This window comes from Carcharodon carcharias, chromosome 8 (assembly GCF_017639515.1).
Source record: "Carcharodon carcharias isolate sCarCar2 chromosome 8, sCarCar2.pri, whole genome shotgun sequence".
Lineage (NCBI taxonomy): Eukaryota > Metazoa > Chordata > Chondrichthyes > Lamniformes > Lamnidae > Carcharodon > Carcharodon carcharias.
Genome location: NC_054474.1, coordinates 16550666 through 16578413, shown reverse-complemented (window position 1 = coordinate 16578413; position 27748 = coordinate 16550666). Strand labels below are relative to the sequence as shown.

Genomic DNA, 27748 nt, shown 5'->3' with positions numbered 1-27748 from the left:
CCTTAGCTCTGAGCCTTATTCCGACCCCCTGACCCTAATTTCGGCCTTGAGCCTGACCCTAACCCTTGACCCCGTCCCCGAGCCCGACCCCTTGCCTCTGGCTCCTGGTTGAGTGACAGCCGCCCCTCCGTTGCCAGGGGAGATGCTGCTCCGTCACCAGGGAAACCAAACAAGAAGCCTGCAGCCCCGCCCCCGGGAGCGGGAGGGGGAGGGGGAGGGGAAGGGAGGGAGGGAGGGAGGGAGGAGGGAACGTCGCCTGCGGGTGACGCCAGTGCGCTGCGGTGTGTGCGTCAGACGCAGGACGCGGTGACGCAGTGCGCGGGCGGGAGTCGGTTCTGAGGGCCGGCGCGCCATGTCCAGGAAGGTCTCTTACTTTTATGACCCAGATGTGGGCAACTTTCACTATGGTGAGTGAGTGGGGGAGGGGTAGAGAGGCTGGGGCATGGGTGTAATAGAGGCAGGGGACATTTAGAGACTGGAGGAGGGACATCTGGGGGTATAGGTGTGGAGGGGCATTGATGTATATGGGGTGATAGAGAGTACATGGGATAGAAGGGGTCATTGGGTTATATGGGGAGAGATGGAATTGAGGGGGCATGGGGAGTACTTGGGGCTTATCAAGGCGGTGGGAAGGTGGAACAGAGGAGGGGGTACATGGGTGTAATGTAGAGGCTGGAGGAGAGATGGAATAAAGGGGGCATTGGGAGTACTAAGGGGCATATAGAGATTGGGGGAAGGGGCTAGAATAGAGGAGGGGGACATGGGTGTACTTTAGGGGCACGTAGAGGCTGGTGGAGAGGTGGGCCATTGGGACATATAGAGGCTGGGGGGAAGGAAGGGAGGTCTGAAACCTGGGGTTACGTTGGCAGGTATGTAAATGGGAGGGCATTGGAGTGTGTGGGAGGACGTGATGCAGAAATGGAGATATGTGAGATAGAAGTGAGACATGTGAGGTGGTGGTTATTAGATGTACAGGCGCTGGGGGAGAGTGGGAGGTTATAGGACAGTTTACCTAGCAGTTACGTTACTGGTAATTCAGAGGTCTGGATTTATGATCCAGAGGCAAGAGTTCAAATCCCACCACCACAGCTCGGGGAATTTAAATTTACTTAATTACTAATTTCTTATTCCAGATGTATTTAATAGTGATGAAGCATTGTTAGAATGTTGTAAAAACCCACCTGTGATTCAGTGATGTCCTTTTGGGAAGGAAATCTGCCATCCTTATCTGGCCTGGCCAAATGTGACTCTCAAATGGCTGAGCAAACCAATCTGTTGTATTCAAGAGGGTGTCTCACCTTCTCAAGGGCATTTAGGGATGGGCAATAAATGCCTTGTTTTGGGACCTACATTGTGTGAATGAATTTTTAAAAAACGTTGGGTGACATTTGGATATATGGATAGTGAGGCAGAGAAGTCAGAGAGACAATGAATGGGGGACAGCGAGGTGGAATAGGTGCTGAGGAAATCCTGGATCTCTCTTTGCTCATCCACTGCTTCTCACTTCTCGCCATTTACAAAATACTCCGCTCAGTTTTTCTTAAGCCCTATGTGGATGGGTCACACTTCTGGGTAGGCGTGAGAGGGCGAAAGCACCTTGCGTTTAAAAGGTGTTTTTTCACAACCTCAGGATGTCTCAAAGCGCTTTACAACCAAGTAAGTACTTCTAAAGTGTAGTCACAGTTGTAATGTAGGAAGTGTGGCAGCCAGTTTGTGCATAGTGCGATCTCACAAACAGCGATGAATTAACGACTAGATCATCTATTTTAGTGATGTTGGCTGAGGCTTATATTTTGACCCAGGATACTGGGAGTGCACCCCAGCCATCTTTGATATACTGACTGTGGGACCTTTTAAATCCTCCTGAACATCTTATCTGAAGGATGGCATCTCCAACAGTGCAGCACTCCCCCAGTGCTGCACTGGAATGAATGTCAGTCTGGATTTTGCGCTCAAATCTCTGAAATCACCAAGCTTTCTTAGGCAGCATCTTCCAAATCCATGACCACTACCATTTAGTAGGGCAATGGCAGCAGACACATGGGAACGCCATCACCTGGAAGTTCCCCTCCAAGTCACTCACCATCTTGACTTGGAAATATATCACCGTTCCTTCACTGTCGCTGAGTGAAAATCCTGGAACTCCTTCCCTAATAGCACTGTGGGTGTACCTTCACCACATGGACTGCAATGGTTCAAGAAGGCAGCTCACCACCTTCTCAAGGACAATTAGGGATGGGCAATAAATGCTGGCTTAGCCAGTGACGCTCACATCTGATGAATGAATTTTTTAAAAATGCAGAAATTAAACCTACAGCTTTCCATGGTAGCTAAAGGGAGATTGAGGATCTGCAAGTATGTTGAGGAAGAGGAGTGCGTTAAGGGACTGAGGGTACTGGGGTAGATATTATGTAGGAATTAGCTTGTCCTCTCTCCCTGTGTTAATGTCAGTGCTGCCGATTTCACAGATTCACTTGCTTTAAACCCTGAATGTCTCTCTCCTGATCTATGGTAGCTCTCCTTTTGAGTTAGAAAGTTGTGGGTTCAAGTCTCACTGCAGAGACTTGAACATAAAATTGAAGCTAACACTTCAATGCAGTACTGAGTGAGTCCTGCAATATCAGATGAGATGTTAAACCTGTCCTCAGGTGACGCAAACAATATTTCCATTGCACCAATCGAAGAAGAACAACTGAATTCTCTCTGTGTTCTGGCTAATACTCTTCCCTCAACTGAGGCAGGCCATCTGTCTCTTTTGCTGTTTGTGGGAGCTTGCTGTGCACAAATTGACTGCCACATTTTGTGCATTCCAACAGTGACTACACTTCAAAGGTGACTGTAAAGCACTTTGGGATGCACTGAGTTCCAAGTCTTTCAAAGGGAGCTGGCTTGCTGTGCATTTCCAACTGTTCTCTTTTTAGTTCATCTGCTATTGACTCTTGCCAAGTACTTTTTTAAGGGCCGTGAATCAGAATGTGCGGTGATTTAAAATTTATTGGACGAGGAGTAAGATTTTTCTCACTCCCTGTTCCTTAAGCCCCTGCTCAATCCCACTCCACTTAAGTGCCCTCAGAAAATCTGTGAATATAGGTGAAAGCTGGCTGTCTAACCCATGCATAAACGCTGTCTTTTTTTAATGGTGTCTGTGGTGCATTTGGCAGCATACCACCAAACCTCACTCATTGTTGTTTACCTTCATCTTTGTTTAGGTGCTGGGCATCCCATGAAACCACATCGCCTGTCTCTCACTCACAGTTTGGTTCTGCATTATGGGCTATACAAGAAAATGATGGTATGTGTAGTGATTTGAAGGCTGTTGCATTTTATGGAACTATATCAAATCCGAAGCTTATGAACAGGCCATTTGGCCCGATGGGTCTATATTCATCTTCATATTCCCCAATATCCTCTCTCGTGTTCCTCAATACTCAGGCTATTGGGGTTACAAAAAAAATGGATGGGGTTGCAAGCCCCCATGGCCCCGATACCTTGGCCCTGGCAGCATCCAGCCCTGCCCTTGCCCAGCTTAACCCTCAGCCTGTAAGCTTGGGAATTCCCATCCTAAACCTCCTTATAGATGCTCATTAAAACCTGCCTCCGATCAAGTTTTTGGTACCTGTCCTAATTTGTCCTTATAAGAATTGGTGTCAAATTTTGTCTGATTTACACTCCTGTGGAATGCTTTGGATGATTTACTAAGCTTAAGGTGCAGTATATAACCGGTTAATTAAGTTTGACTGATGTGAGACTTTTTGTGTACTGTTACTCTATTCAACCTTCTCTGTCCTCTTGGGGACTAGTGACAACAAACCTGAGCGTGAAATCCTGGATGATTGTTTTGTTTCCAACAGGTATTCAAACCATACCAGGCCTCTCAGCACGACATGTGCCGGTTCCACTCTGAGGACTATATTGATTTCCTGCAGAGAGTGAGCCCGAACAACATGCAGGGTTTCACCAAGAGCCTGAATACCTTCAATGTGGGAGATGATTGGTAAGAGGAAATCAAGACAGAGTGGTTAAATGTGGCAAATTATGGCCCTCAGGCTGTTGTCTTGTTGTTTGATTTAGGGTGTCTTTGTCTTTTTAATATTGAGTGCAGTTCCCACTGCTTACACCCTCGCTGTTCATCTCAGACCGCAGCTGTCTATATTGGGAAAATGGTGCTGACTGTTAGACAGTGCAGCAGGTGTCAATTGCAGAGGTCTGCTTAAACTTTAATAACGGCAGTGCAAGGAGCTGTTTGGGTTGTACCTCCTCATTCTTGTCACTGTGACACTGGTTCCATGTCCTTCAATCATTCATTTACTAAATATTGATTTCTGAAAGTCATTCCCAAATGCTGCGGTACAGGGAATTTGCAAGTAATTCAACAAGTAATTAGCAAGGCAAATAGAATGTTGGCCTTTATTGCAAGCAGGATAGAGTATAAAATTGAAAAGAAAGGAGAGCCCAGGAGAGGCTATTAAACTCCCCAGAACACAAAATAGGACAGAGTGTTTGGAAAGGGCTAGGAATCTAACTTCAAGCACATCAGATAAAGGGATGACAATGAGAAAGGGGACGGGAAGTACAGGACTGAAGGTGTTGTATCTGAATGGACGCAGCATACGAAATAAGGTAAATGAGTTTGTGACGCAGATTGAAATTGGCAGGTATGATGTGGTGGGCATCAAGGAGACATGGCTGCAAGGGGATCAGGACTGGGAGCTAAATATCCAAGGATATACATCCTATCGAAAAGATAGCCAGGTTGGCAGAGGGGGTGGGGTTGCTTTGTTAGTAAGAAATGAAATTAAATCGATAGCAAGAAATGACGTAGGGTCAGATGATGTAGAGTTTGAGTAGAGTTGAGGAACCACAAAGGTAAAAAAATCATAATGGGAGTTATGTACAGGGCCTCAGAACAGTAGTCAAGGTGTGAGGCACAAGATACACCTGGAGATAGAAAAGACGTATAAGAAAGGCAAGGTTACAGTGATCATGAGGGATATCAATATGCAGGTAGACTGGGAAAATCAGGTTGGTAGTGGATCCCAAGAAAAGGAATTTGTGGAATGTCTACGAGATGGCTTTTTGGAGCAGCTTGTAGTGGAGCCCACTAGGGAACAGGCAATTCTAGATTTAGTGGTGTGTAATGAGGCAGATTTGATAAGGGAGCCTAAGGTGAAGGAACCCTTAGGAGGAAGTGACCATAATATGATAGAATTTCCCCTGCAATTTGAGAGGAAAAAGCTGGAATCAGATGTAACGATATTACAGTTGAATAAAGGCAACTATAGAGTCTTCAGGGAGGAGCTGGCCAGAATTGACTGGGAGATGCGCCTAGCAGGAAAGACAGTGGAACAGCAATGGCAGGAGTTTCTGGGAGTAATTTGGGAAACACAGCAAAAATTCATCCCTAGGAAGAAGAAGCATACTAAAGGGAGGACGAGGTAACCATGGCTGACAAGGGAAGTCAGGGACAGCATAAAAGCTAAAGAGAAAGTATACAATGCAGCGAAGAGCAGTGGGAAACCAGGGGATTGGGAAGCCTACAAAGACCAACAGAGGACAACTAAAAAAGAAATAAGGAGGGAGAAGATTAAATATGAGTGTAAACTAGCCAGTAATATAAAAGAAGATTGCAAGAGTTTTTTATTTAGATATATAAAGGGTAAGAGAGAGGCATAAGTGGACATTGGGCCGCTGGAAAATGATGCCGGAGAAGTACTAGTGGGGAACAAAGAAATGGCGGAAGAACTGAATGGGTACTTTGCGTCAGTGTTCATGGTGGAAGACTCGAGTAACATCCCCAAAGTTCAAGAGATTCGGGAGGGGGGGTGCAGAGGTGAGTATGGTGGCCATTACCAAGGAGAAGGTGCTAGGAAAACTGAAAGGTCTAAAGGTGGATAAATCACCTGGACCAGATGGATTACACCCCAGAGTTCTGAAGGAGATAGCTGAAGAGATAGTGGAGGCGTTAGTGGTGATTTTTCAGGAATCACTGGAGTCAGGGAGGGTCCCAGAGGACTGGAAAATCGCTAATGTAACCCCCCTGTTTAAGAAGGGAATGAGGCAAAAGACAGGAAATTACAGGCAGATTAGCCTGACCTCGGTGGTTGGCAAGGTTTTATAGTCCATTATTAAGGATGAGATTTCAGAATACTTGGAAGTGCATGGTAAAATTGGGCAAAGTCAGCATGGTTTCATCAAGGAGAGGTCATGCCTGACAAATCTGTTAGAATTCTTTGAGGAGGTAATGAGTAGGTTAGACAAAGGAGAGCCAATGGATGTTATCTATTTGGACTTCCAGAAGGCCTTTGATAAGGTGCCGCACAGCAGGCTGCTCAGTAAGATAAGATCCCATGGTGTTAGAGGCAAGGTACTAGCTTGGATAGAAGATTGGCTGTCTGGCAGGAGGCAGAGATTGGGAATAAGCGGGTTCCTCTCAGGCTGGCAGCCAGTGACTAGTGGAGTTCCGCAGGGGTCAGTGTTGGGACCACAACTTATCACTTTATACATTAATGATCTAGATGAAGGAACTGAGGACATCCTGTCTAAGTTTGCAGATGAAACAAAGATAGGTGGAGGGACAGGTAGTATTGAGGAGGTTGGGAATCTGCAGAAGGATTGGACAGGTTAGGAGAATGGGCAAAGAAGTGGCAGATGGAATACAATGCGGGGAAGTGTGAGGTCATGCACTTTGGTAGGAAGAATAGAGGCGTAGACTATTTTCTAAATGGGGAGAAAATTCAGAAATCTGGAGTGCAAAGGGACTTGGGAGTCCTAATCCAGGATTCTCTTAAAGTTAACTTGCAGGTTGAGTCGGTTGTTAGGAAGGCAAATGCAATGTTGGCATTTATTTCAAGAGGAATAGAATATAAAAACAGGGATTTGTTGCTGAGGCTTTATAAGGATCTGGTCAGACCACATTTAGAATTTTGGGCCCCGTATCTCAGGAAGGATGTTCTGGCCCTGGAGAGGGTCCAGAGGAGGTTCACAAGAACAATCCCAGGAATGAAAGGCTTAACATATGAGGAGCGTTTGAGGACTCTGGGTCTATAATCAATAGAGCTTAGAAGGATGAGGGGGGATCTGATTGAAACTTACAGAATACTGAAAGGCTTGGATAGAGTGGACGTGGGGAAGATGTTTCCATTAGTAGGAGAGACTAGGACCTGAGGGCACAGCCTCAGGGTAAAGGGAAGACCTTTTAGAACAGAGTTGAGGAGAAACTTCTTTAGCCAGAGAGTGGTGAATCAATGGAATTCATTGCCACATAAGGCTGTGGAGGCCAGGTCATTGAGTGTATTTAAGACCGAGATAGATAGGTTTTTATTGGTAAGGGGATCAAGGGTTACGGGGAGAAGGCGGGAGAATGGGTTTGAGAAACTTATCAAGCCATGATTGAATGGCGGAGCAGACTCGATGGGCCGAATGGCCTAATTTCTGCTTCTATGTCTTATGGTCTTAAAAGTAGGGGAGTCTTGCTGCAACTGTATGGGGCACTGGTGAGACCACACCTAGATTATGGTGTATGGGGTTCTGGTTCCCTAACTTAAGAAGGAATATACTTGCATTGGAAGCAGTTCAGAGAAGGTTCACTAGGCTGATTCCTGGAATTAAAGGGTTGTGTCATAAGGAAAGGTTGAGTATGTTGGGCCTATAATCATTGGAGTTCAGGAGAATGAGAGGTGATTTTACTGAAACATTTAAAATCCTGAGGAGGCTTGACAGGGCAGATGCTGAGAGGGTGTTTCCCCTCATTGGAGCTTCCCATTTAAGACTGAGATAAGGAGAAATTTCTTCTCTATTGGCCATTGGCCTTCGGAATTCTCTTCCCCAGTGAGAGTGGCTCCTTGATTATCTTCAAAGCTGAGTTAGTCAGATTTTTGATTGACAGGGGAGTCCAGGGTCATGGGGGGCAGGCAGGAAAGTGGAATTAAAGGGTCATACTCAGATCAACATGATCTGATTAAATGGTGGAGCAGGCCCAAGGGGCAGAATGGCCTACTCCTCTTTATGATCTAATTCTGAAAATGCTAATTCTGAGCAGCACGCTGGTGAGTGGAGACCCTAGCAGCTGGTTAACTAATGTGGGCTGAGCAGCAGTGTTGAGTAATAAAGTGCATATTGTTGATTGGCTATTTCGAATAGTTTGTTGTGATCAGTTGGACTACGCTGTCACGAGCATTTTATGGTGCAATACTATTACGATAAGCAGGCTACGTGACAGATCACTGGAGTTTTACTTTATAGATCAGCCTTCTAACTTGATACAGATATCTTTGGGATGAGGTGGGTTATATGGATTCCTGCACCTTCTTAAAAATTCAGAGACTTCATAAATTTCAAGGCTGTATGATGTGTTCGGGAAAGCTGGTCACAGGACATTTACAGACCAGAACTGCATTGATTGGTTGTTAATCTGTCAGCACTGAGCGTGTACCTACGTCAGATGGACTGCAGCTGTTCATGAAGGCGGCTTACCGTGACCTCAAAGACAATTAGGGATGGGCAATAAATGCTGGCCTAGCCAGCGATGTGCACATCCTGTGAAATAATACAATTTTTAAAAATCTGTTGAATGTTGAGTGGAATTAATGGCGCAAGGTGATGACGAATCACTAGCTTTAGCTTCCACTTTCTGGAACCTGAAATTCACACGGGCTGCTCAACCTCCTAGTGATTATATAACCCCTGTCTTTACCAGCCCTGAGGAGTTACGAGCTTTCAGTTAAATGCACATTAGCTGCTCGAATCTGAATGAAACCCGTTTTGTATTTGCAGTCCTGTGTTTCCAGGATTGTTCGAGTTCTGCTCACGATACACAGGAGCCTCTCTACAGGGAGCAACACAATTAAACAACAAGGTAACCACAAAATGTATATCAGTTTGAAAGCATGTTTGTGTATATTCAGCTACGTGACTTGAGTCCTATGTGAGTCACTGTTGTGAGTTGCCCTGTAGCTCATTCTGGGCACTGTGGTCATCTGCCTTGGCTTTGGTTACGTACTCTTACTGATTTTGGATTGTCCATTATCATTCCTCTGTCCATCTCGTAGTCTCCCTGTGTCTCACCCTTCTCCCTCGCTCTCTCTCCTGCCTGACCCTCTCTCTCTTCCCCCCTCTCTCCTGCCTGACCCTCTCTCTCCCACTGCCTCTCTTTCTCCTGCCTGACTGCTCTCTTTGTTATAGTTAAAGTAGTATTAAGTGCAGCCTATTGACAAACAACACTCTGTTTAAAGGTGTGTGATATCGCCATTAATTGGGCCGGAGGACTTCATCACGCCAAGAAATTTGAGGTATTACATTATATGATAAAATATCTGGTTAAGTCCACATCTGAACGTGATCTAAAACCTTTTCTCTTGATCGTTTTTCTTGCCACAGGCTTCGGGATTCTGTTATGTAAACGATATTGTCATTGGAATCCTGGAATTGCTGAAGTAAGACATTTTTAGAATTATATTTTAAACGATGCAGGGGGTAGAGTGTTGATATTTCTCACCCTGGCTGGAGTTTTGTAGGTACAATGCAATCCCAATTGTCGGTGCTCTGATTTGCAGCATTTCCTGCATGGCACCAGTGACTACACTTGCAAAGTACTTCATTGGCGAAGTGTCTTGGGGCATCCTGAGGTAGTGAAAGGAACTGTAAACATGCAAGTTTTTCTAGATGTCAATTGGGGCTGCCAACACTATTTTTCACGCTTCACTTGCCTCCATTCAGCTCCGATTGGGTAGCCTGGAATAGTTGTTCTCAAACTGTGTGCAAAGACCTATTCTGTGTCAATGGCAGGTGACATGGGCAACCACCCAGGACACCGTGTTCAGGAGTAAGCTAGTGAGAGGCAGCTGGAAGCATGATCTGCTCCCCCTGGACTCCTGCTCTCTCTAAAATGAGGCTGTTCAGGGATGATGTCAGATAGCATTTCTTCACACAGTCATGGAAACCTGGGTGAATCACTCTTCACCCCCCCCCCCCCCAAAAAAGCTGTTGAGGCTTGGTGTCAAAGGCACAGGTCAACAATGATCTAGTTAAATGGTGAAACAGGCATGAGGGACTGAATGGCCTTCTGTTCTTACCAAACCAAATCTAGCTAGACTGAAGCACCCCACTCATCAGCCTGTGCCTGTGTGGCAAATAAGCTCTCTCTGGGCCTGTTAAAGATCCCTGGGTGCTATTTGGAGAGAAGCAGGCAGTTCTTCCCAGGTGTCCTGGGGCCGACATTTCTCCCTTAGCTAACCCACCAAAGAGCAGACTAACTCATTATTCACCTCACTGCCATGTTCCTTAAAGCTGGGTCACAGCAATTCAAAGTCATTCACTTCTAACTGAATATAATTATAAGTCTCTCGCCCGCTACTTTGAAGGACCCTCTTTGTGGCTCTAAATCTGTCAAATCCTTGTCTCTGTTTTTTGGATATTGCGCTCTGCAGGCAAGAGATGTTTCTGAACTCGAATAACCATTTATTCTCTGCAGGTACCATCCGCGTGTGCTGTACATTGACATTGATATTCATCATGGTGATGGGGTGCAGGAAGCCTTTTACCTCACTGACCGAGTTATGACTGTATCCTTCCATAAATATGGGAACTACTTTTTCCCAGGAACAGGTGAGAATTTTTGGACAAGTGGCTGGGTCATGAGGCAAAAACAGAATTCAGTAAACCAGGATTTTCTTTTTGACTAGAGTTTCATTCCAGCAGTTCCCTTGGAGCAAATAGACTGAAGCCATCCATAGAAACCAGTGGCCCTTGCAGAAATTGAATGTAGATGGAAAACCTCAGTGCAGCAGGAACACTTCACTATGTCCAGATTCATTAAATCTCTGGTAAATTGTTGCAGTCTCACTGTCGTCAGCTTGGCTCAGTAGAACTCTCCCCTCCAAACTCGGTGGTTCAAATCCTGATGAAGGATATGAGTGCACAGACTGACCCTCCCAGTGCAGGGGCTGAGGCAGCGCTGCGCTGTCAGGGGGAGGGGGGCAGGGCTGAGGCTGCGCTGTCAGGGGGAGGGGGGCAGGGCTGAGGCAGTGCTGTCGGTGGGGGGCAGGGCTGAGGCAGCGCTGCGCTGTCGGGAGGGGTGGGTGGGGGTGGCAAGGCTGTTGGAATGGTGTCCTTTGTATGAGATGTTCCAAGGTCCCACCAGCCTGTTAGGTGGATGTTAGCTATTGTGTCTTAGTTGCCTGCTCGGAGAAGCGCAGGAAGCTTTCCTGGTGTCCATGTCAGCATTTCTCAGTTGCCCAACCAATCCATTCCACTGAAAACATAACCAGTCACTCACCTCATCACTGGAAGCTTAGTGTAAAAACCAAAATTCTGAAAATGCACAGCATATCATTCAGTATTTGTGGAGAGCGAGACTGGTTAGGGCATTCTTTATGAAGAAGGCCTGAATTTTCTTGAGTTATAGACTAGGAAATGATCTCATCGAGGTGTTTAAAATGATTAAAGGAGTTGATAAGGTCAATAGAGGATGACATTTCCTCTGGCGGGGAGAGTCTAGAGCAAGATGTAATTGAATGGCAGAACAGGTTCAAGGGGCTGAAGGGCCTCCTCCCAATCCCATGTTCCTCTGCTTCCAAAGTTAATTTGTTTTCAGATTATTGTTGTTTAAAAACAGTGCAGTTTGTTTGTAAAAAGAAAGGCTGTTCTTTGTATTTTTGATGGATTATGAAGGGTGAGCTGTTTGAAATTCTCTTTTGTAGGTGACATGTATGAAGTAGGCGCAGAAAGCGGACGGTACTATTGCCTGAATGTTCCACTCCGGGATGGAATCGATGACCAAAGTAAGGGAAGGGCTTTCAATCTCTCCAGTAACTTAGTTCCGCAATTATCTATCTAACCTTCCTTTAAACCTTTCCACTCGATCCATCGTCCTGAGCTGTCTATCCAATAGATTCTTTTAAATCATTCTCGGTATGTGAGCATTGCTGGCCAGATTTCTCGCCCATTCCTATTTTTCCTGAGAAGATGGTCATGGGCCTTCTGTAACCACTGGTACAATTCAGGGGCTTTCTAAACTACTTCGGAGGGCAATTAAGAGTCAAAGACTTAATTGTAGGACTTAAGAGTCCACATATAGCGCAAGGACATTGGGGTGTTTTTATGACAATCTGGCAGCTTCCTTTTTATTCGCAGATTTCTTTTCAAACTGAATGCAGATTCGCTAATGGCTATGGTGAAAATTTGAACTAGTACTGTCTGGATTATTAGCTCAGGTCTCTGGATCACAAGCTCACTATCGTATCCATTACACTACCTTTATTGGGTCAGTTGTGCTGTTGAAGGTGTAATAAGATGCTGACTATAAAACTTGTCTAGATGACATGAGGTGTGGAGGTGCAGTCTCTTGTGAACAGCCCACGCGCCAACTTGCTCCAGGCAATAGTTGTAATTTTTGACTAACTAAATAGGGAAGGTAAACCTGGACAATACTTCCAGATAAAGCTGGGCCACAGAGCAGGAGGACACTAGGGTGTGCAGGGGGGCCCACTTTGGAAAACATTATTTCTCTCACACGGGGCAATCAACAGCTGGGACATCTTGATAGAGTGTGGGACTCATTTTAAAACAGCAAAACAAAAAGGACACTGATTTAAGATAAAAACAGAAAATGATGGGAATAGTCAGGTCAGGGAGCATTTGTGGAGAGAGAAAAACAGTTAATGTTTCTGGTCAATGACCTTACATCAGAACGGACCAGAAAATGCTTTGTTGAGAGGTCATTGATCTGAAACGTTAACTCTGTTTCCCTCCACAGATGCTGCCTGACCTGCCTAGTATCGCCAGCATTTTCTGTTTTTATTTCAGATTCACAGCATCTGCAGTATTTTGCTTTTGCACAGATTTAAGATAATTGGCAAAGAAATCAGAGGGGTGGTGACTTTCTTTTTAACACAACAGGTTGTTGTGATCTGGAATGCACCGCCTGAAAGGGTGGTGGAAGCAGATTCAGTAATAACTTTCAAAAGGAGTTGGGTAAACACTCAAAGGAAAATTTGCAGGGCTATGGGGAAAGAGTATGGTAGCAGGACCAATAGAATAGCGCTTTTAGGGAGTCAGCACATGCATGATGAGCCTATTATAGCTGGATACTATAATGGGGAGGTGCTGGGGTCGGTGTCCTAGAAGAGAGAGGTCAGATTGACTGGAGTGAAGGCTGCCTTTCGGTCTCTCTCTCAGGAAGTACTCTGAAAGGAAAGCCTGTACAACCATAGGGAGCATTTGTAAAAGATAAATGTAGTACAAGATAGTTTGAATTTAATAAAATCTCGGTTCCCGCTGCTGACTGATGTTACTTGATCTCTGCTGAAAGCCTGTGTTTGTGCATCCATGTGGGACCCACATGGTCACTCTGTTCCTGGTCTCCAGTGGGCTAGTGAACAGTTGCAAGATCACTCAAAAGAAGGTGATCAAATGTTGTATCCTCATTGCATCCTTTCCAAAAATTCACTTTTGTGTGCCTGGATGTTGACGTGTGTTGCGTCTTGCATTCAGGTTAATTTGAATATCGACTTGTGAATTATCTCAAAGGGGCTACAGGGATGTAATCATCCAAAAGGACTCAGTCAAACCAACATCGGAGCCAGTCGATCTCAGTAGTTAATTTAAGCCCTTGGATACATGAACACTGTATACAGGGCAGACCTGTTACAACAAACTTAACTGGGTTGGGGTTGTACTGTTGGAGAGAAATGGTGTGTTACTCCTCAAACAAGAGGGTTCAGAAATGACAAAACCTGGCAGGTTTAGTCAGGAACTAAAACACTTCACAGTTCCAAGCAGTGGATCTTAGGCCTTTATGAATCCTAAAGTATCTGTTTCAACACTGACTTTTCATATATTCTCTTCACCCCTGCTGTGTGACAATCCACATGGTTCTTCATTTTAAAATATAACTCCATATCACATAAACATTGTGATTGTCCCTTATTGATAACTTCGGTTTTAACAAGTTTTTTTTCCATTCCCCAACATTGATTCCATCAATAGTTTGACTTTTGTTATTATTATGGGGGAGATGGTGGTGTAGTGGTATTGTCACTGGACTGGTAATCCAGAGGCCAGGCTAATGCTCTGGGGACATAGGCTTGAATCCCACCATAGCAGTTAGTGGAATTTAAATTCAATCAAGAAATTTGGCGTAAGGCTAGTCTCAGTAATGGTGACCATGAAACTATCATCAATTGTCATAAAAACCCATCTGATTCACTAATGTCCTTTAGGGAAGGAAATCTGCCACCCTTATCTGGTCTGTCCTATATGTGACTCCAGATCCACAGCAATGCTGTTGTCTGAAATGGTCCATCAAATTACTCAGTTTTGGGGGCAATTAGGGATGGGCAGCAAATGTTGGCCTTAACCATGACGCCCACATCCTGTGAATGAATAAAGAAAAGAAAGTGAAACTTCTAATTATAAGTCTATATCAAGCTTCTAAATACAGATTATTTCCATCTGCAGAATTTATCAACTCATTAAAGGTCTCTCAGATACTTGCATCAGTTACATACTGAAATATCTTTTAATAAGGTATTAAATTCACATTGAGATCAGTCTTCATTCAGTGGTCAATGCATCTAAATTGGCTCACTTCCTCATCTAACAGACAAAGGCTCAAGGTTACTATCACTACAATAGAGCAAAAAAAATCAATGGATGCTCTGATTAACTCTTTCCTTACAGCATACACTCCTGTTTTAGTAGCAAGGCAATGGGAGCGGCCAAGTATTCAGACTTTGCAGATGCTTTTTTCATTTGGATTACAGGTTACAGGCTCCTGTTCCAACCAGTTATCAAGCAGGTGGTGGATTTCTACCAGCCCACGTGTATAGTGCTGCAAGTAAGTTTGCTTTTTCATTTCCACTGTTTGCTGCGTCACCATCCTCTCCCACCAGTTTTCTCAGAAGTGCAGGTGTCAGTTGGACAGAAAAAGATGGGGAGAGTCTTGCAGCACTGGTAGTTGAGCTGCTTTTTTCACCATTCTGTGATCACTGGTTCACAGGTTGAATACTGTATGTAGTCAGCTGCGCAGAACAGTTGCCCAATGATGATGGCGAGGCGCTATTAAGATTGTAAAATGATTACAGGGACAGTGACGCCTAGGAGTGTAGGCGGACAAATCTTTGAAGATGGCAGGGCAAGTTAAGAAGGCTGTTTCTGTTTTATAAAAAAGCGATCGGTATCCTGAGCTTTATTAAATAGAGGCATAGAGTGCAAAAATATGGAAGTTATTCTCAACCTTTATAAAACGCTAGCTAGACCTCAGCTGGAGTATTGTGTCCAATGTTCCTATTCTGTAAACTCCACTTTAAAGGATGTCAAGGTCTTGGGGAGGTTGTGGAGGAGATTTACTAGAATGGTAACAGCCATGAAGGACTTACATTATGTGGAGAGATTGGAGAAGCTGGGGTTGTTCTCTATGAAGCAAAGAAGGTTAAAGCAAGATTTGATAAAGGTGTTCAAAGCTTTGAGGGGTTGATAGATTAAATGAGAAACTATTTCATTTGGTAGAAAGTAATGAGAGAATTAAGGTTCTTGTATTAACAAGTAGAATGAAGTACATTCCTGGGTGGTAAGGCTCAGTGCCAGGCTGGATGGTGCCTTTTTCCAATGAGTTGAGGACTCCAGCAATTCTGAATTGTTGATTGAGACTGCCTACTTTCACTTCTGTAACATTGTCCAACTCTGCCCCTGACTCAGCTCGTGTGCTGTTGAAATCCCAATCCATACCTTTGTAACCTCTGGACGTGACTATTCCAAAGGAGTCTTGATTGGTTCCCCCATCTTCCTTAAATTTGAGGTTATCCTATTTGTTCCCTAACTCAAAGTTCCATTTATCCATCACCCCTGTGTTTTGACCTTCATTGGCTCCTGATTAAACAGCTCCTTGATTTTAAAATTCTTGTTCTCAAATCCCTCCATATCCTCTCCCCTCCCTACCTCTGTAATGTCCTTCAACCCTCAGAGATATCTACCCTGCTCTGGTTCTGGTTGCTTGAGCATCCCGATTTTAATCACTCCACTATTGGTGTCCATTCCTTCAGCTACTTGGGTCTTGAACTCTGGAATTCCCTCCCTAAGCCTCTCTGCTTCTCTTTCCTCCTTTAAATCATTCCTTAAAACCTACATGATCAGCCCTAATATCTCCTTAGTGTGGCTCAGTGTCATATTTTGTTCGATATCGCCTCCGTGAAGAGCCCACTTTTTAACTATGTTAAAACTTCTATATAAAAGCAAACTGTCCTTGCTGCTGTACGTTACTGTGTCTAACGTTGTTTGTTTATTTTTCCCAGTGTGGTGCGGATTCCCTCGGCTGCGATCGCCTGGGTTGCTTCAATCTCAGTATAAAAGGACATGGGTAACGTAAAACTATTTTACATCGCGTCTGGTCTGACATGGCATTGATTATATTGATAATTAGTGACTTTGGATCTGTCTCTATCATTAGAGGTTTTCCTCAGCTCATTACTGAGTCTGTTATAGACTCATTATTGGAGGTTGATTACGATCATTAGACAACAGCTCCGTTGTCATGAACTAACAGGATGGTAGAAGGCAAACTAGATGAACCACTAGTTCATCTGGTGAGCAGTGGTTAGGAAAAGATGCATTGCTACTTTACTCAGCTGTGCTTTCCTGGAAATTGCAGTATTTTGTTACAGCTGTGCATTCTGTCTGTGCTGCAGATTCCTGGCTCACAAATCCTGTAAAACAATTTGAAGGGCAAAGCGCACACATTGAAGAAAAGCTTATATTTCTGCAGTATTTTTTGTGTCCTCAAGGCATCCCAAAGTAGTTTCCAGTCAATGAAGTACTTCTTAAAGTGTAGTCACTGTTGTAATGCAGGAAAGTTGGCAGCCAGTGTGTGCACAGCAAGATCCCACAAACAGCAAATTGATAAATGACCAGATAACCCGTTTTAGTGATGCTGGTTGAAGATTAAATTTTTGTCCCAGGACACCGGGGAGAACTCTCCTGCTTTTGTATGGAATAACAAATGGGATCTCTTACGACCCCCTGAGTGGGCAGAAGGATCCTCAGTTTGAAGCTTTATCCAAAAAGTGATATCTCTGACACTGCAGCATTTCCACTGGGGATGTCAGCTTCGTTATTGTACTGGAGTCTCTGTAGAATCCACAACCTCCTGACTGAGGAACGAACGCGCCACCCACTGAGCCAAGGGTGACATTTGGCTTGATTGAAATTGCCCCTCTGCGTTCCTTTCTACTGTCCTAGGCAGAACTGTCACACTCGCAGCCTTTTTGCTGAGTGCCAGTTTTAATGTTTCCCCTTATCTAAAAGCCAGCCCAGATTGTTAGATCTAAATTGTTCTGCTTTAAAGCTGATTTCTGCAAACAAGATTGCCTATCATTATGGGAAATAAGTTTCAGTTAGCACACTAATCACCTTTCATCTAACTTTAGATTCATAACCTGGTGTGGAGCTGTCTTGTGAAACAAATCTTTTTTTTTCAGCAAACTTTGCCTGAAAATATTTTAACACTTATTTAGATACTGTGGAAAGAATGGTGGGCCTAGGACATTACCCTGAGGAACTCCTGAGGTGATGTCCTGGAATTGAGATGATTGACCTCCAACAACCACAACCATCTTCCTTTGTGCTAGGTATGACCCCAACGTACCTAGTGGAGAGTTTTCCCCCTGATTCCCATTGACTCCAGTTTTGCTAGAGCTCCTTGATGTCACATGTGGTCAAATGCTGCCTTGATGTCAAGGCAGTCGCTCTTACCTCACCACTTCAGCTCTTTTGTCCATATTTAGACTAAGGCTGTAATGACGTCAGGAGCTGAGTGGCCTTGGCAGAATCCAAACTGAGCATCAGTGAGCAGGTTATTGCTGAGTAAGTGTCACTTGATAGCACTGCCGACAGTCCTTTCCATTACTTTTGAGAGTAGACTAATAGGGTGGTAATTGGCCAGGTTGGATTTGTCCTGCTTTTTTTACGTACAGGACATACCCGGGCAATTTTCCACGTTGCCGGGTGGGGGCCAGTGTTGTAGCTGTACTGGAACAGCTTGGCTGAGGGTGCAGCTAGTTCTAGGGTACAAGTCTTCAGTGCTATTGCTTTTGCAGTATCCAGTGCCTTCAGCTGTTTCATGATATCATGTGGCGAATTGATTTGGCTGAAGACCTCAGGAGGAGACCGAGTTGGATTAGCCCCTAGGTGCTTTGGCTGAAGATAGTTGCAAATCCTTCAGCCTTGTCTTTTGCACTGATGTGTTGAGCTCCTCTATCATTGATGATGGGGATATTTGTGGAGCCTCCTCCACCAGTAAGTTGTTAATTGTCCACCACCATTCATGACTGGAAGTGGCAGGACTGCAGAGTTTAGATCTGATCCGTTGGGTGTGGAATCTCTTGGCTCTCTCTATTGCGTGCTGCTTTCATTGTTTGGCGTGCAGATAGTCCTGTGTATTGTAGCTTCACCAGGTTGACACCTCATTTTTAGGTATGCCTGGTGCTGCTCCCGGCATGCACCCCGCACTGTTATTGAACAAGGGTTGACCCCTTGGCTTGCTGGTAATGGTAGAGTGGGGAATATGCCGGACCATGAGGTTACAGATTGTGGTTGTGTACAATTCTGCTGCTGATGGCCTGCAGAGCCTCATGGATGCCCAGTTTTGAGTTGCAAGATCCGTTTGAAATTTATCCCTTTTAGTTAGTGCCACACAATATGATGGACGATATCCTCAATGTGAAGACGGGACTTACTCTCCACAAGGACTGTGCGGTGGTCACTCCTACTGATACTGTAATGGGCGGATGCATCTGCATCAGGTAGATTGGTGAGGATGAGGTCAAGTATGCTTTCCCTCTTGTTGGTTCCCTCACCACCTGCTGCAGACCCACTCTATTAGCTATGTCCTTTAGGACTCAGCCAGCTCGGTCAGAAGTGGTGCTCCCGAGCCGCTCTTGGTGATGAACATTGAAGCCCCCACGCAGAGTAAATTCTATGCCCTTGCCACCCTCGGTGCTTCCTCCAAATGATGTTCAACATTGAGGAGCACTGATTCATCAGCTGAGGCGTGGTGGGGGATACAGGGGGTGGGGATCGCGGGAGGTGGTAACCAGCCGGAGGTTTCCTTGCATGTTTGACCTGATCCCATGGGACTTAATGGGGTTTAGAGTCAATGTTGATAACTCCCAGGGCAGCTCCCTTCCAGCTGTATACTACTGTGCCGCCAGCTCTGGTGGGTCTGTCCAGCCGGTGAGACAGGACATATCTAAGGATGGTGATGGTGGTGTCTGGGACATTATAAGGTATGATGCTGTGAGGATGACTAGGTCAGGCTGTTGATTGGCTAGTCTGTGAGACAGGTCTCCCAATTTTGGCACAAGCCCCCAGATGTTAGTGAAGAGGACTTTGCAGGGTCAACAGGGCTAGGTTTGCTTTTGTTGTTTCCGGTGCCTAAGTCAATGCTGGGTGATCCGTCCAGTTTCAGTCCCTTTTTGTAGACTTTGTGGCGGTTTGATACAACTGAGTGGCTTACTAGGCCATTTCAGAGGGCATTCAAGAATCACCCAACGTTGCTGAGAGTCTGGATCACATGTAGGCCAGACCAGGTAAGGATGGCAGATTTCCTTCTTTAAAGGGCAGTAGTGAACCAGATGGGTTTTTGTCACAATGAACAATTACAGGAGTTTACAATTACAGCATTTACAGGCAGTAGCATAGTGGTATTGTTGCTGGACTGGTATTCTAGTGACCCAGGGTAATGCTCTGGGAACCCGGGTTCGAATCCCACCACGGCAGATGGTAAAATTTGAATTCAATAAAAAATCTGGAATTAAAAGTCTGATGATGACCATGAAACCATTGTCGATTGTTGTTTAAAAAAAAATACCCATCTGGTTCACTAATGCCCTTTAGGGAAGGAAATTTGCTGAGCTTACCCGATCTGTCCTACATGTGACTCCAGACCCAAAGCGAAGTTTTGACTCTTAAAAATGCCCTCTGAACAAGGGCAATTAGGGATGTGAAATAAATTCTGGCCTAGCTAGTGACGCCCACATTCCCATGAACGAATAAAAAAAAAAATGGCCTGGTGAATGGCCTCCCCCCGTTTGTGTGACCCTGAAATGTCAATGACCAAGAACTGAACTTGAGTTTGTGAAGCCTTAAATGTGATTTTGTTTTTGCAGGGACTGTGTAGAGTTTGTGAAAAGCTTCAACATTCCTCTACTGGTGATGGGAGGAGGGGGATACACTGTCCGAAACGTTGCTAGATGCTGGTGAGTGTGTGGCGATGTGAAATCTCAGAAGAAGCAAGTGACCGTTGGTGGGATGTGACTAGCGGTGTTCCCCAGCAATCTGTAATGGTCGAAGGGCCCTCAGCTTCTTGCTATGTGCATGACTTGGCAGATGGAATAGAGAGGCTTATGTCTTAAGTTTGTCAATGACACGAAGTTCGGCAGCACAATAACTAGTGTAGTTGGGAGCAGAAAGCTGCAAGGGCACATTGATGAATTAATAGGCAAAACTGTGTTAGATGTATTCAATCTGGGGAAGTGTGAGGACATAAAAATAGATCAGAATATCTTCTAAGTTCTGAGTTGCTGGGAGCTGGGGGAGCAGAGAGATTTAGGGATCCAAGTACTGAAATTTATTAAAAGCTAGAGGACAGGTACAAAAATAAGGTTATAAGGCTTTAGGAATCTTGGCTATTACCTCGAGTGCTGGAATACAAAGAGTTAAAAGTCATGTTCCAGTTATATAAAGCTGTGGTGAGACTCTGTCTGGAGTAACTACATCCAGTTCTGGGCACCACACCTCAGGAAGCACACAATGGCCTTAGAGAGGGTGCAGTGAAGATTCACCAGAATAAAACTGGGGCTAAAAGGGTTAAGTTGTGAGGACAGGTTGGATAAACTGGGACATTCAGGGCTGATGTCAGGAAGCAACTCTTCACACCAAGGGTAATGGAAATCTCGTACTCTCTCCCCTCAAATGCTGTTTGAGGTCAATTGAAAATTTCGGAACTATGGTTGGTAGAATTTTGAAAAGCGAAATACAACAAATGCTGGAAATCTGAAATAAAAATGTTAGAAACACTTAACAGCCCTGGCAGCATTTGTGGAGAGAGAGAAACAGAGTTAATGTTTCAGGTCGATGACCTTCCATCATCCACTATTGACCTGACACATTTGGTTAAGGTACTGCAAGGAATTCAGTGTCTGTGGAACTGTGCCACAGAATAGAGTTGATGATTTCGGAAGAGGATTGAAGAAATTGAGCTAAAAACAAAGCAAGTTTTATTGAAATGTGCATTTGGGCTAGCGGGCATGTGTGAGCTTATTGGAATCCAATTCACTACTTTAACATCTCTCTTAAGGACTTTCGAGACCTCGTTGCTTGTTGATGAAGAGATAAGCGATGAGCTGCCTTATAATGGTGAGTTAATTTCAAACTGTATCTGTGGGTCTTGGTGCATTTAAAGGAACATTATTGTGTGCAACTAAAACTGGTGTGTTTTTGGAATGGGTTTTGCATCCTATAGGTTGTAAACAGAAATTCCACCGCTGCAAATTATGACTTTGAATTCAGCAACAAAACATGATCACGAATGCTGCTAGATTGTGAAAATAAAATCTAGTAATGACCCCCCCGAGACAATGAGTGCCCCTCACCTCTACCCCTCACCTGAACTGAGTCCACTCGGTGCCCTTTCTACCTGAGCTGACTATATTCTCTAGAGTTTAAAAGAATGAGAGGTGATCTCATTGAAACATACAAGATTCTGAAAGGGTTTGGCAGGATATACATGGCAAGGTTGTTTTCTCTGGCTGGGGAATGTAGAACACTGGGGCACAGTTCCAAGATAAGGGGCTGATCATTTAGGACTCAGGTGAGAAGTTTCTCTCTCTCCACCCCCCCCCGCCCCCAAAGAGTTGTGAATCTTTGGAATTCTCTACCGCAGAGGGTTGTGGATGCTCCATCATTAAATATATTTAAGGCTGAGATAGACAGATTTTTGGTCTCAGAATGAAAGTATGTGGGGAGCGGGCAGGAAAGCGGAGTTGAAGTCAAAGATCAGACATGGTCGTTTGGACAGCGGAGCAAGAGTATGGCTACTCTTCCTGTTTCTTATGTTCTTATGACCCACACATGACTCTACTCCCATTCTATATGGTTGACCCTTCAGTGCCCTCTGAAACAAGCCATTTGTTGCAGCAGTGATCCAAAGGCAGAGACATCACCTTAGAGGGGCAAGGAACGGAGAGTAATTGTGGCTTCGCTTGTGCTGTTCACTTCCCCATTACTGAATTAAAAACTGTGTACTCATGCCCAACCATAAATTTATGATTCCTTTAAATATTTAAGAGTAAGAGGTGACTTAATTGAAACCTCTAAGATCCTGAAGGGGTCTTGACAGGGTGGATGTGGAGAGAATGTTTCCTCTCATGGGAGAATCTAGAACTAGGGGTCACTGTTTAAAAATAAGGGGTTGCTCATTTAAGACAGCGATGAGGAGAAATTTTTTCTGAGGGTTGAGAGTCTTTGGAACGCCCTTCCTCAAAAGGCCATTGAAGCGAAGTCTTTGAATATTTTTAAGGCAGAGCTATATGGACTCTTGATTAAGTAGGCGGGGGTGGGGGGGGGGGGGTGTGAGTGAAAGGTTATCGGGGGTAGGCAGGAATGTGGGATTGAGGTTACATTCAGATCAGCCATGATCTTGTAGATAGGCCGAACAGGCTCGAGGGGCCGAGTGGCCTACTCCTCCTAATTCGTATGTTCAAATCTTGTGAAAGAGAAGACTAGTTCTATTCATTTTTAACTTGTGTTTTTATTCCCCCAGTTTGGCTCAGTAGCTTTTGCTGCTTTGAGAATAGTGAAATATACCCTCATTCTCATGTATAATTCACTTTGATGTCTCTGTTGAACCAGGAGTGTGGTTCAGCAGTGCGGGTACCCACTTGGCGCTCAGTATAAAGGCTGACGGCCCTTTAACTTGAATCAGTGCTAACCCAGTCCTTTGTAAGGGAGCCATGAATCAATTCACTGCTCCCATTATTGGAGCTCAGTTCATTGTGTAAGGCTGACATGGTATTAGTTTTCAGCATTCAGCCAGATGAGAGAATGTAATTGCACCGTGCTCACTGGCATTAATTCAAGAATGCCCTTGTTTCTCTCAGAATACTTTGAATACTTCGCTCCAGACTTCACGCTTCACCCAGATGTCAGCACCAGGATTGAAAACCAGAACACCAGGCAGGTTAGTCATAGGCTCTGTCAACATAAACACCACTTTGTATTTCTCTTATTTTTCACCGCTAATGTTTGGTGTTTGGGACTCTTATCTGATGAAATGAGTGAGTTGAGGGATGTTTCACCACTGTTAGCATCAAATGCTTATACAGCATGGGGTTAGATACAGAGTAAACCTTCCTCTGCACTGCACTGTCCCCATCAAACACTCCCAGGGCAGGTACAACAAGAGTTAGACACCACACCAACACGGTCACCTCTTAATTTTTGAAGTGGCCCAGAAAACCCCTCAGTTTATATCAAACCCACTACCAGCAGTTCAGGACAACTAGGGATGGGCAATAAATGCTGGCCTTGTCAGTGACATCAACATGCTGAGAGTAAAACAAGATAGCTAGGTGACTTTTTCATTAACAGAATGACAATTGGCAGAATGGTGCTGGAAGCAGAATCCAGGGTCAAATTTTAGGAAGCGAAATCATTCAGGAAAAGTTTAATAAGAGTCTGGCGAAGAGGCAGAGGAACGGGACTAAAGGGAGCACTGTTCCCAAAGAGAGAAAGGGGACGGGGTTGGGCCACAAGGTGAGCAGACAGGGGCGCGGTACCGCAACAGGGAAACAGTGACCGTGCTGGAATCAAGGGATTGGGGAGGGGGAGTGCGGGCATTGCCCGCCGCAGCGGAGTGGGTGGGGGGGGGGGGTGCAGGCACCGTGCCGCAGTGGAGTGGGTGGGGGGGGGGGTGCAGGCACCGTGCCGCAGCAGAGGGGGTGGGGGGGGGTGCAGGCACTGTGCCGCAGTGGGGTGGGGGATGCAGGCACCATGCCGCAGTGGGGTGGGGGGTGTGCAGGCACCGTGCCGCAGTGGGGTGGGGGGGTGCAGGCACCGTGCCGCAGTGGGGTGGGGGGGTGCAGGCACCGTGCCGCAGTGGGGTGAGGGGTGCAGGTACCGTGCTGCAGCAGGGAGGGGATGCAGGCGCTACACTGCAGTAGTGGGGGGTGTGGGAGCGGAGCAGCGCCGTTGGGGGGGATGCGGGAACAGCACCGTTGGGGATGCGGGAACAGCACCGTTGGGGATGCGGGAACAGCACCGTTGGGGATGCGGGAGCAGCGCCGTTGGGGGGGATGCGGGAGCAGCGCCGTTGGGGGGGATGCGGGAGCAGCGCCGTTGGGGGGGATGCGGGAGCAGCGCCGTCGGGGGGGATGCGGGAGCAGCGCCGTTGGGGGAGATGCGGGAGCAGCGCCGTTGGGGGGGATGAGGGAGCAGCGCCGTTGGGGATGCGGGAGCAGCGCCGTTGGGGGGGATGCGGGAGCAGCGCCGTTGGGGGGGATGCGGGAGCAGCGCCGTTGGGGGGGATGCGGGAGCAGCGCCGTTGGGGGGGATGCGGGAGCAGCGCCGTTGGGGGGGATGCGGGAGCAGCGCCGTTGGGGGGGATGCGGGAGCAGCGCCGTTGGAGGGGATGCGGGAGCAGCGCCGTTGGGGGGGATGCGGGAGCAGCGCCGTTGGGGGGGATGCGGGAGCAGCGCCGTTGGGGGGGATGCGGGAGCAGCGCCGTTGGGGGGGATGCGGGAGCAGCGCCGTTGGGAGGGATGAGGGAGCAGCGCCGCTGTGAGGCAGCTCGGGCGCCTTGCCGCAGTGTGGTTCAATGGTCTAAAATAAGGTTTCCCTGGCTCCTGTTGTAGTACCTGGATCAAATCAGACAAACGATTTTTGAGAACCTGAAAATGTTGAACCATGCTCCCAGTGTCCAGATCCACGATGTCCCATCGGATTTGCTGAGCTACGAGCGGACAGACGAGCCTGACCCCGAGGAGCGCGGGTCTGAGGACAACTATAATAGGTACGTCATGCAGCAGCAGAGTTCAACACTTCAGCAACCTGGAGGTGGCTGATCATCCAAATTTATTCTGCGTATTTTTAATTTGGAGAAGGGTTTAGGTCCAGTGGCCCTCAGGTAAAAAGATCAGGAAATGAGGACAGTGAAGAGTATTTGGGGAGAACTCTCTTCCCCAAAAAGTAAATTATGGAGTAGACTTAGGAAGCATGCTTAAGATATGGAATTCTCAGAGTGCAGGAGGAGGCCGTGCGGCCCATTGTGCCTGTACTGGCTCTTTGGTAGAACAACCTGATCAGTCCACTGTCCCGGTTCCTCCTATTCTGGCAGTTTTTTCCCCGTCAAATATTTATCCAATTGTCTTTTGGAATTTATCATTAAACCTGCTTCCACTCCCTTTTTTGGGCAGCACATTCTAGATCATAAACTATTACATATAACATTCATATTTTAAATAGTACTTGTGTGCATGGTGTTTGTATTTATATGTAGTATTTGTAAAAAGTGCTGTAAGTTGGAGTGAAGGAGAAAATAATCATTTCTGTGCCTCAACGAATCCTCCAGGCCAGAAGCTGGGAATGAATTTTATGACGGTGACCACGACAATGACAAGGAGAGTGACGTGGAAATATGAGGTGGTGACTGGCCATCGTACATCAGAGCAGACATTCAGGACTGATGAGCACAGCACCGCACTGGCGAACAGAGCTACCGTAAGCCACACAGACTGGTGCCAGGTCTCCAGAGGTGTGCAGGGGGCTGGAGGACAAGGAGCGACCACCACCATCCTCCTCCTCCACCAGGTGAAGCTGATCCCGGATATGGCTCTGTGGGCCAGGGTCAGCATCTGTCTGTGAAACCCAAGAAGCAATTCCTCGGCTCCAGTATCGATTCCTTTTTGTTTCATTTGGGTTGGAGACAAAAAATTAAGACTTGATTATTTGAACGAGTTTCCTTTGCTTTAACCGGGGACGAAAGTTTTGTTGTTGGTCACTGAGCAGCTGTGGCATGCGGGCAGCAAGTTGTTCCACGTGATATCCAGCTGCACCTTTAAAGTACCTTCTAAGGGTAATAAAACGGCAATTCAGAAGCCATACCAGACACCAAAACCTCGTAGAGATGAGCAAAGGCACAGTAAGTACAGAAATTCATAGGATGTTTAGCAACTGATGTCCTTCTGACAACCAGTAACTTGTGGGTAATTCCAGTAGCACATGACTGGTTGGGTCTGTGTAGCCACTGCTCCTTCAAGCTATGGGGTCAGTGTGATTGGATCTCACAGTACAATAGAGAAATAAATACTTTTTATTCATCACTCCCTGCTGAATCTGTCACTCCCAGTCCCTCTTGTGGGCCAGGATAAGTTATGGGATGTTATGCCCTTGCAATATGTCAAGCTATTGATGCTGTTATTTTTTGTGTAGATTACCAGCCCTCATGTCTCTTTTTGTTTCGGTTATATGAAATCTGTTCTTGTGCGATAGGATAGCTGGAATATCATTAATCGCACAACTGTGAGACTCCTTTCTGCTCCTTCTCTCCTCTCCTGAAAGTATTTGTTCTTGTTACAGTTTCACACGTACTTGCTGCCCCTCTTATATGTCGCCCAAATTGCCACATCGAAGTTTGTGTTTTTTTATATTTTACACTTTGTGATGTCTGTGTAACAATTCACTCACCTGAGAAAGTTGTGGGGGTGGGGGTGCTTAGAACATCATTGGGGTTAGCAACAAGCAGAAACATTGCTTTAAAACGTCTCCAAACAGGTTCAGTTCTGAGAACAGTTCTTGTGTTTTACGGTAATCCTATAGAGGGAGATAAAGGAAAAAACAATGGCCATAGTAAAGCATCATACAGTGCTTCAAAGGCGCATTGCCAAGCAAAATTGGGTGCCATTAAACCTCACAACAAAATTTGACAAGCTGAAATGAAACAGCTTGTCATGGCTGTCAATCATCCCAACACTATTTCATGCATCAACTTGTGTTGAAGGGCATCACTTGCCAGGGTCAGAACTGTGATTTCTCCTCCAAGAAAGACACCAGCTGTTGTCAGTGTTGTATCTGTAAGGAAATCCACGGTGGGTGGGTGAATTGTGCACAGTGTCTCAATCTGGCGTGCTGCAAACTCTGATCAACCTCAAATCTTTCAGCAATGAAAGCATTGCCAGCCCATGTCATTGCATTTGCACCAATGTTTGGCCCTTGTACATAAAGTTACTTTTGTTTTTTCAGAAAGAAATGTAGATTTTTCATATTAAAATGGTTTGTATATGTTTGTGTTTTGTGTAATGTTTAGGAGCTCTGCATGCCTGAAATGTTTTTAGATTTAAATATGAAAATTAACAAGGACAGAAAAGATCTGTTGGTACATCTCTAATAATTTTAAAGTCCCTTTGAACTTTTTGTCCAATAGTTTGAAGCTGATTGCGTATTTGTAGCATTTAGGACTTCTGTAAAAGCATAATTCAGAATCAATACATACAGTATTTGAGTAGCAGTTTACATGGAACAGTTGAAAACTGCGTTACATCAATGATCCATGAGTGGAAGTCGTGACCGCACTCTGTCACTGCAACCTCAGCTCAATTCACTACAGTAAGAAAAGTCCGAGTACCTTCGGTTGTAACCCAAAACAAAACTGCAGCAACATTCATCCAATCATGTATCTTCCATACCACCCCACTCCTCTTTCTAC

The 27748-nt window shown here is 45.6% G+C and overlaps 1 protein-coding gene across 4 annotated transcripts; it reads left to right on the top strand.

Annotated features, from left to right (window-relative positions):
* The first annotated feature begins 310 nt into the window (after positions 1–310).
* On the top strand, positions 311–27324 carry hdac3 (histone deacetylase 3). 4 transcript variants are annotated; one of them, XM_041194063.1, is made up of 15 exons: positions 311–407; positions 3210–3292; positions 3852–3994; positions 8773–8854; positions 9231–9287; positions 9376–9431; positions 10469–10602; positions 11697–11777; positions 14760–14833; positions 16287–16351; positions 20157–20246; positions 21347–21405; positions 23148–23227; positions 24962–25057; positions 25616–27324. In XM_041194063.1, exons 1-14 carry the CDS (start codon positions 353–355, stop codon positions 25019–25021), a joined length of 1119 nt encoding a protein of 372 aa, XP_041049997.1. In that variant the 5' UTR covers positions 311–352; the 3' UTR covers positions 25022–25057; positions 25616–27324. The 4 variants fall into 4 exon arrangements, with proteins under 4 accessions (XP_041049997.1, XP_041049995.1, XP_041049998.1 ...); XM_041194061.1 differs by having other exon boundaries at positions 24900–25057; XM_041194062.1 differs by lacking the exon at positions 311–407 and adding an exon at positions 912–1656 and having other exon boundaries at positions 24900–25057.
* The last annotated feature ends 424 nt before the right edge of the window (positions 27325–27748 follow it).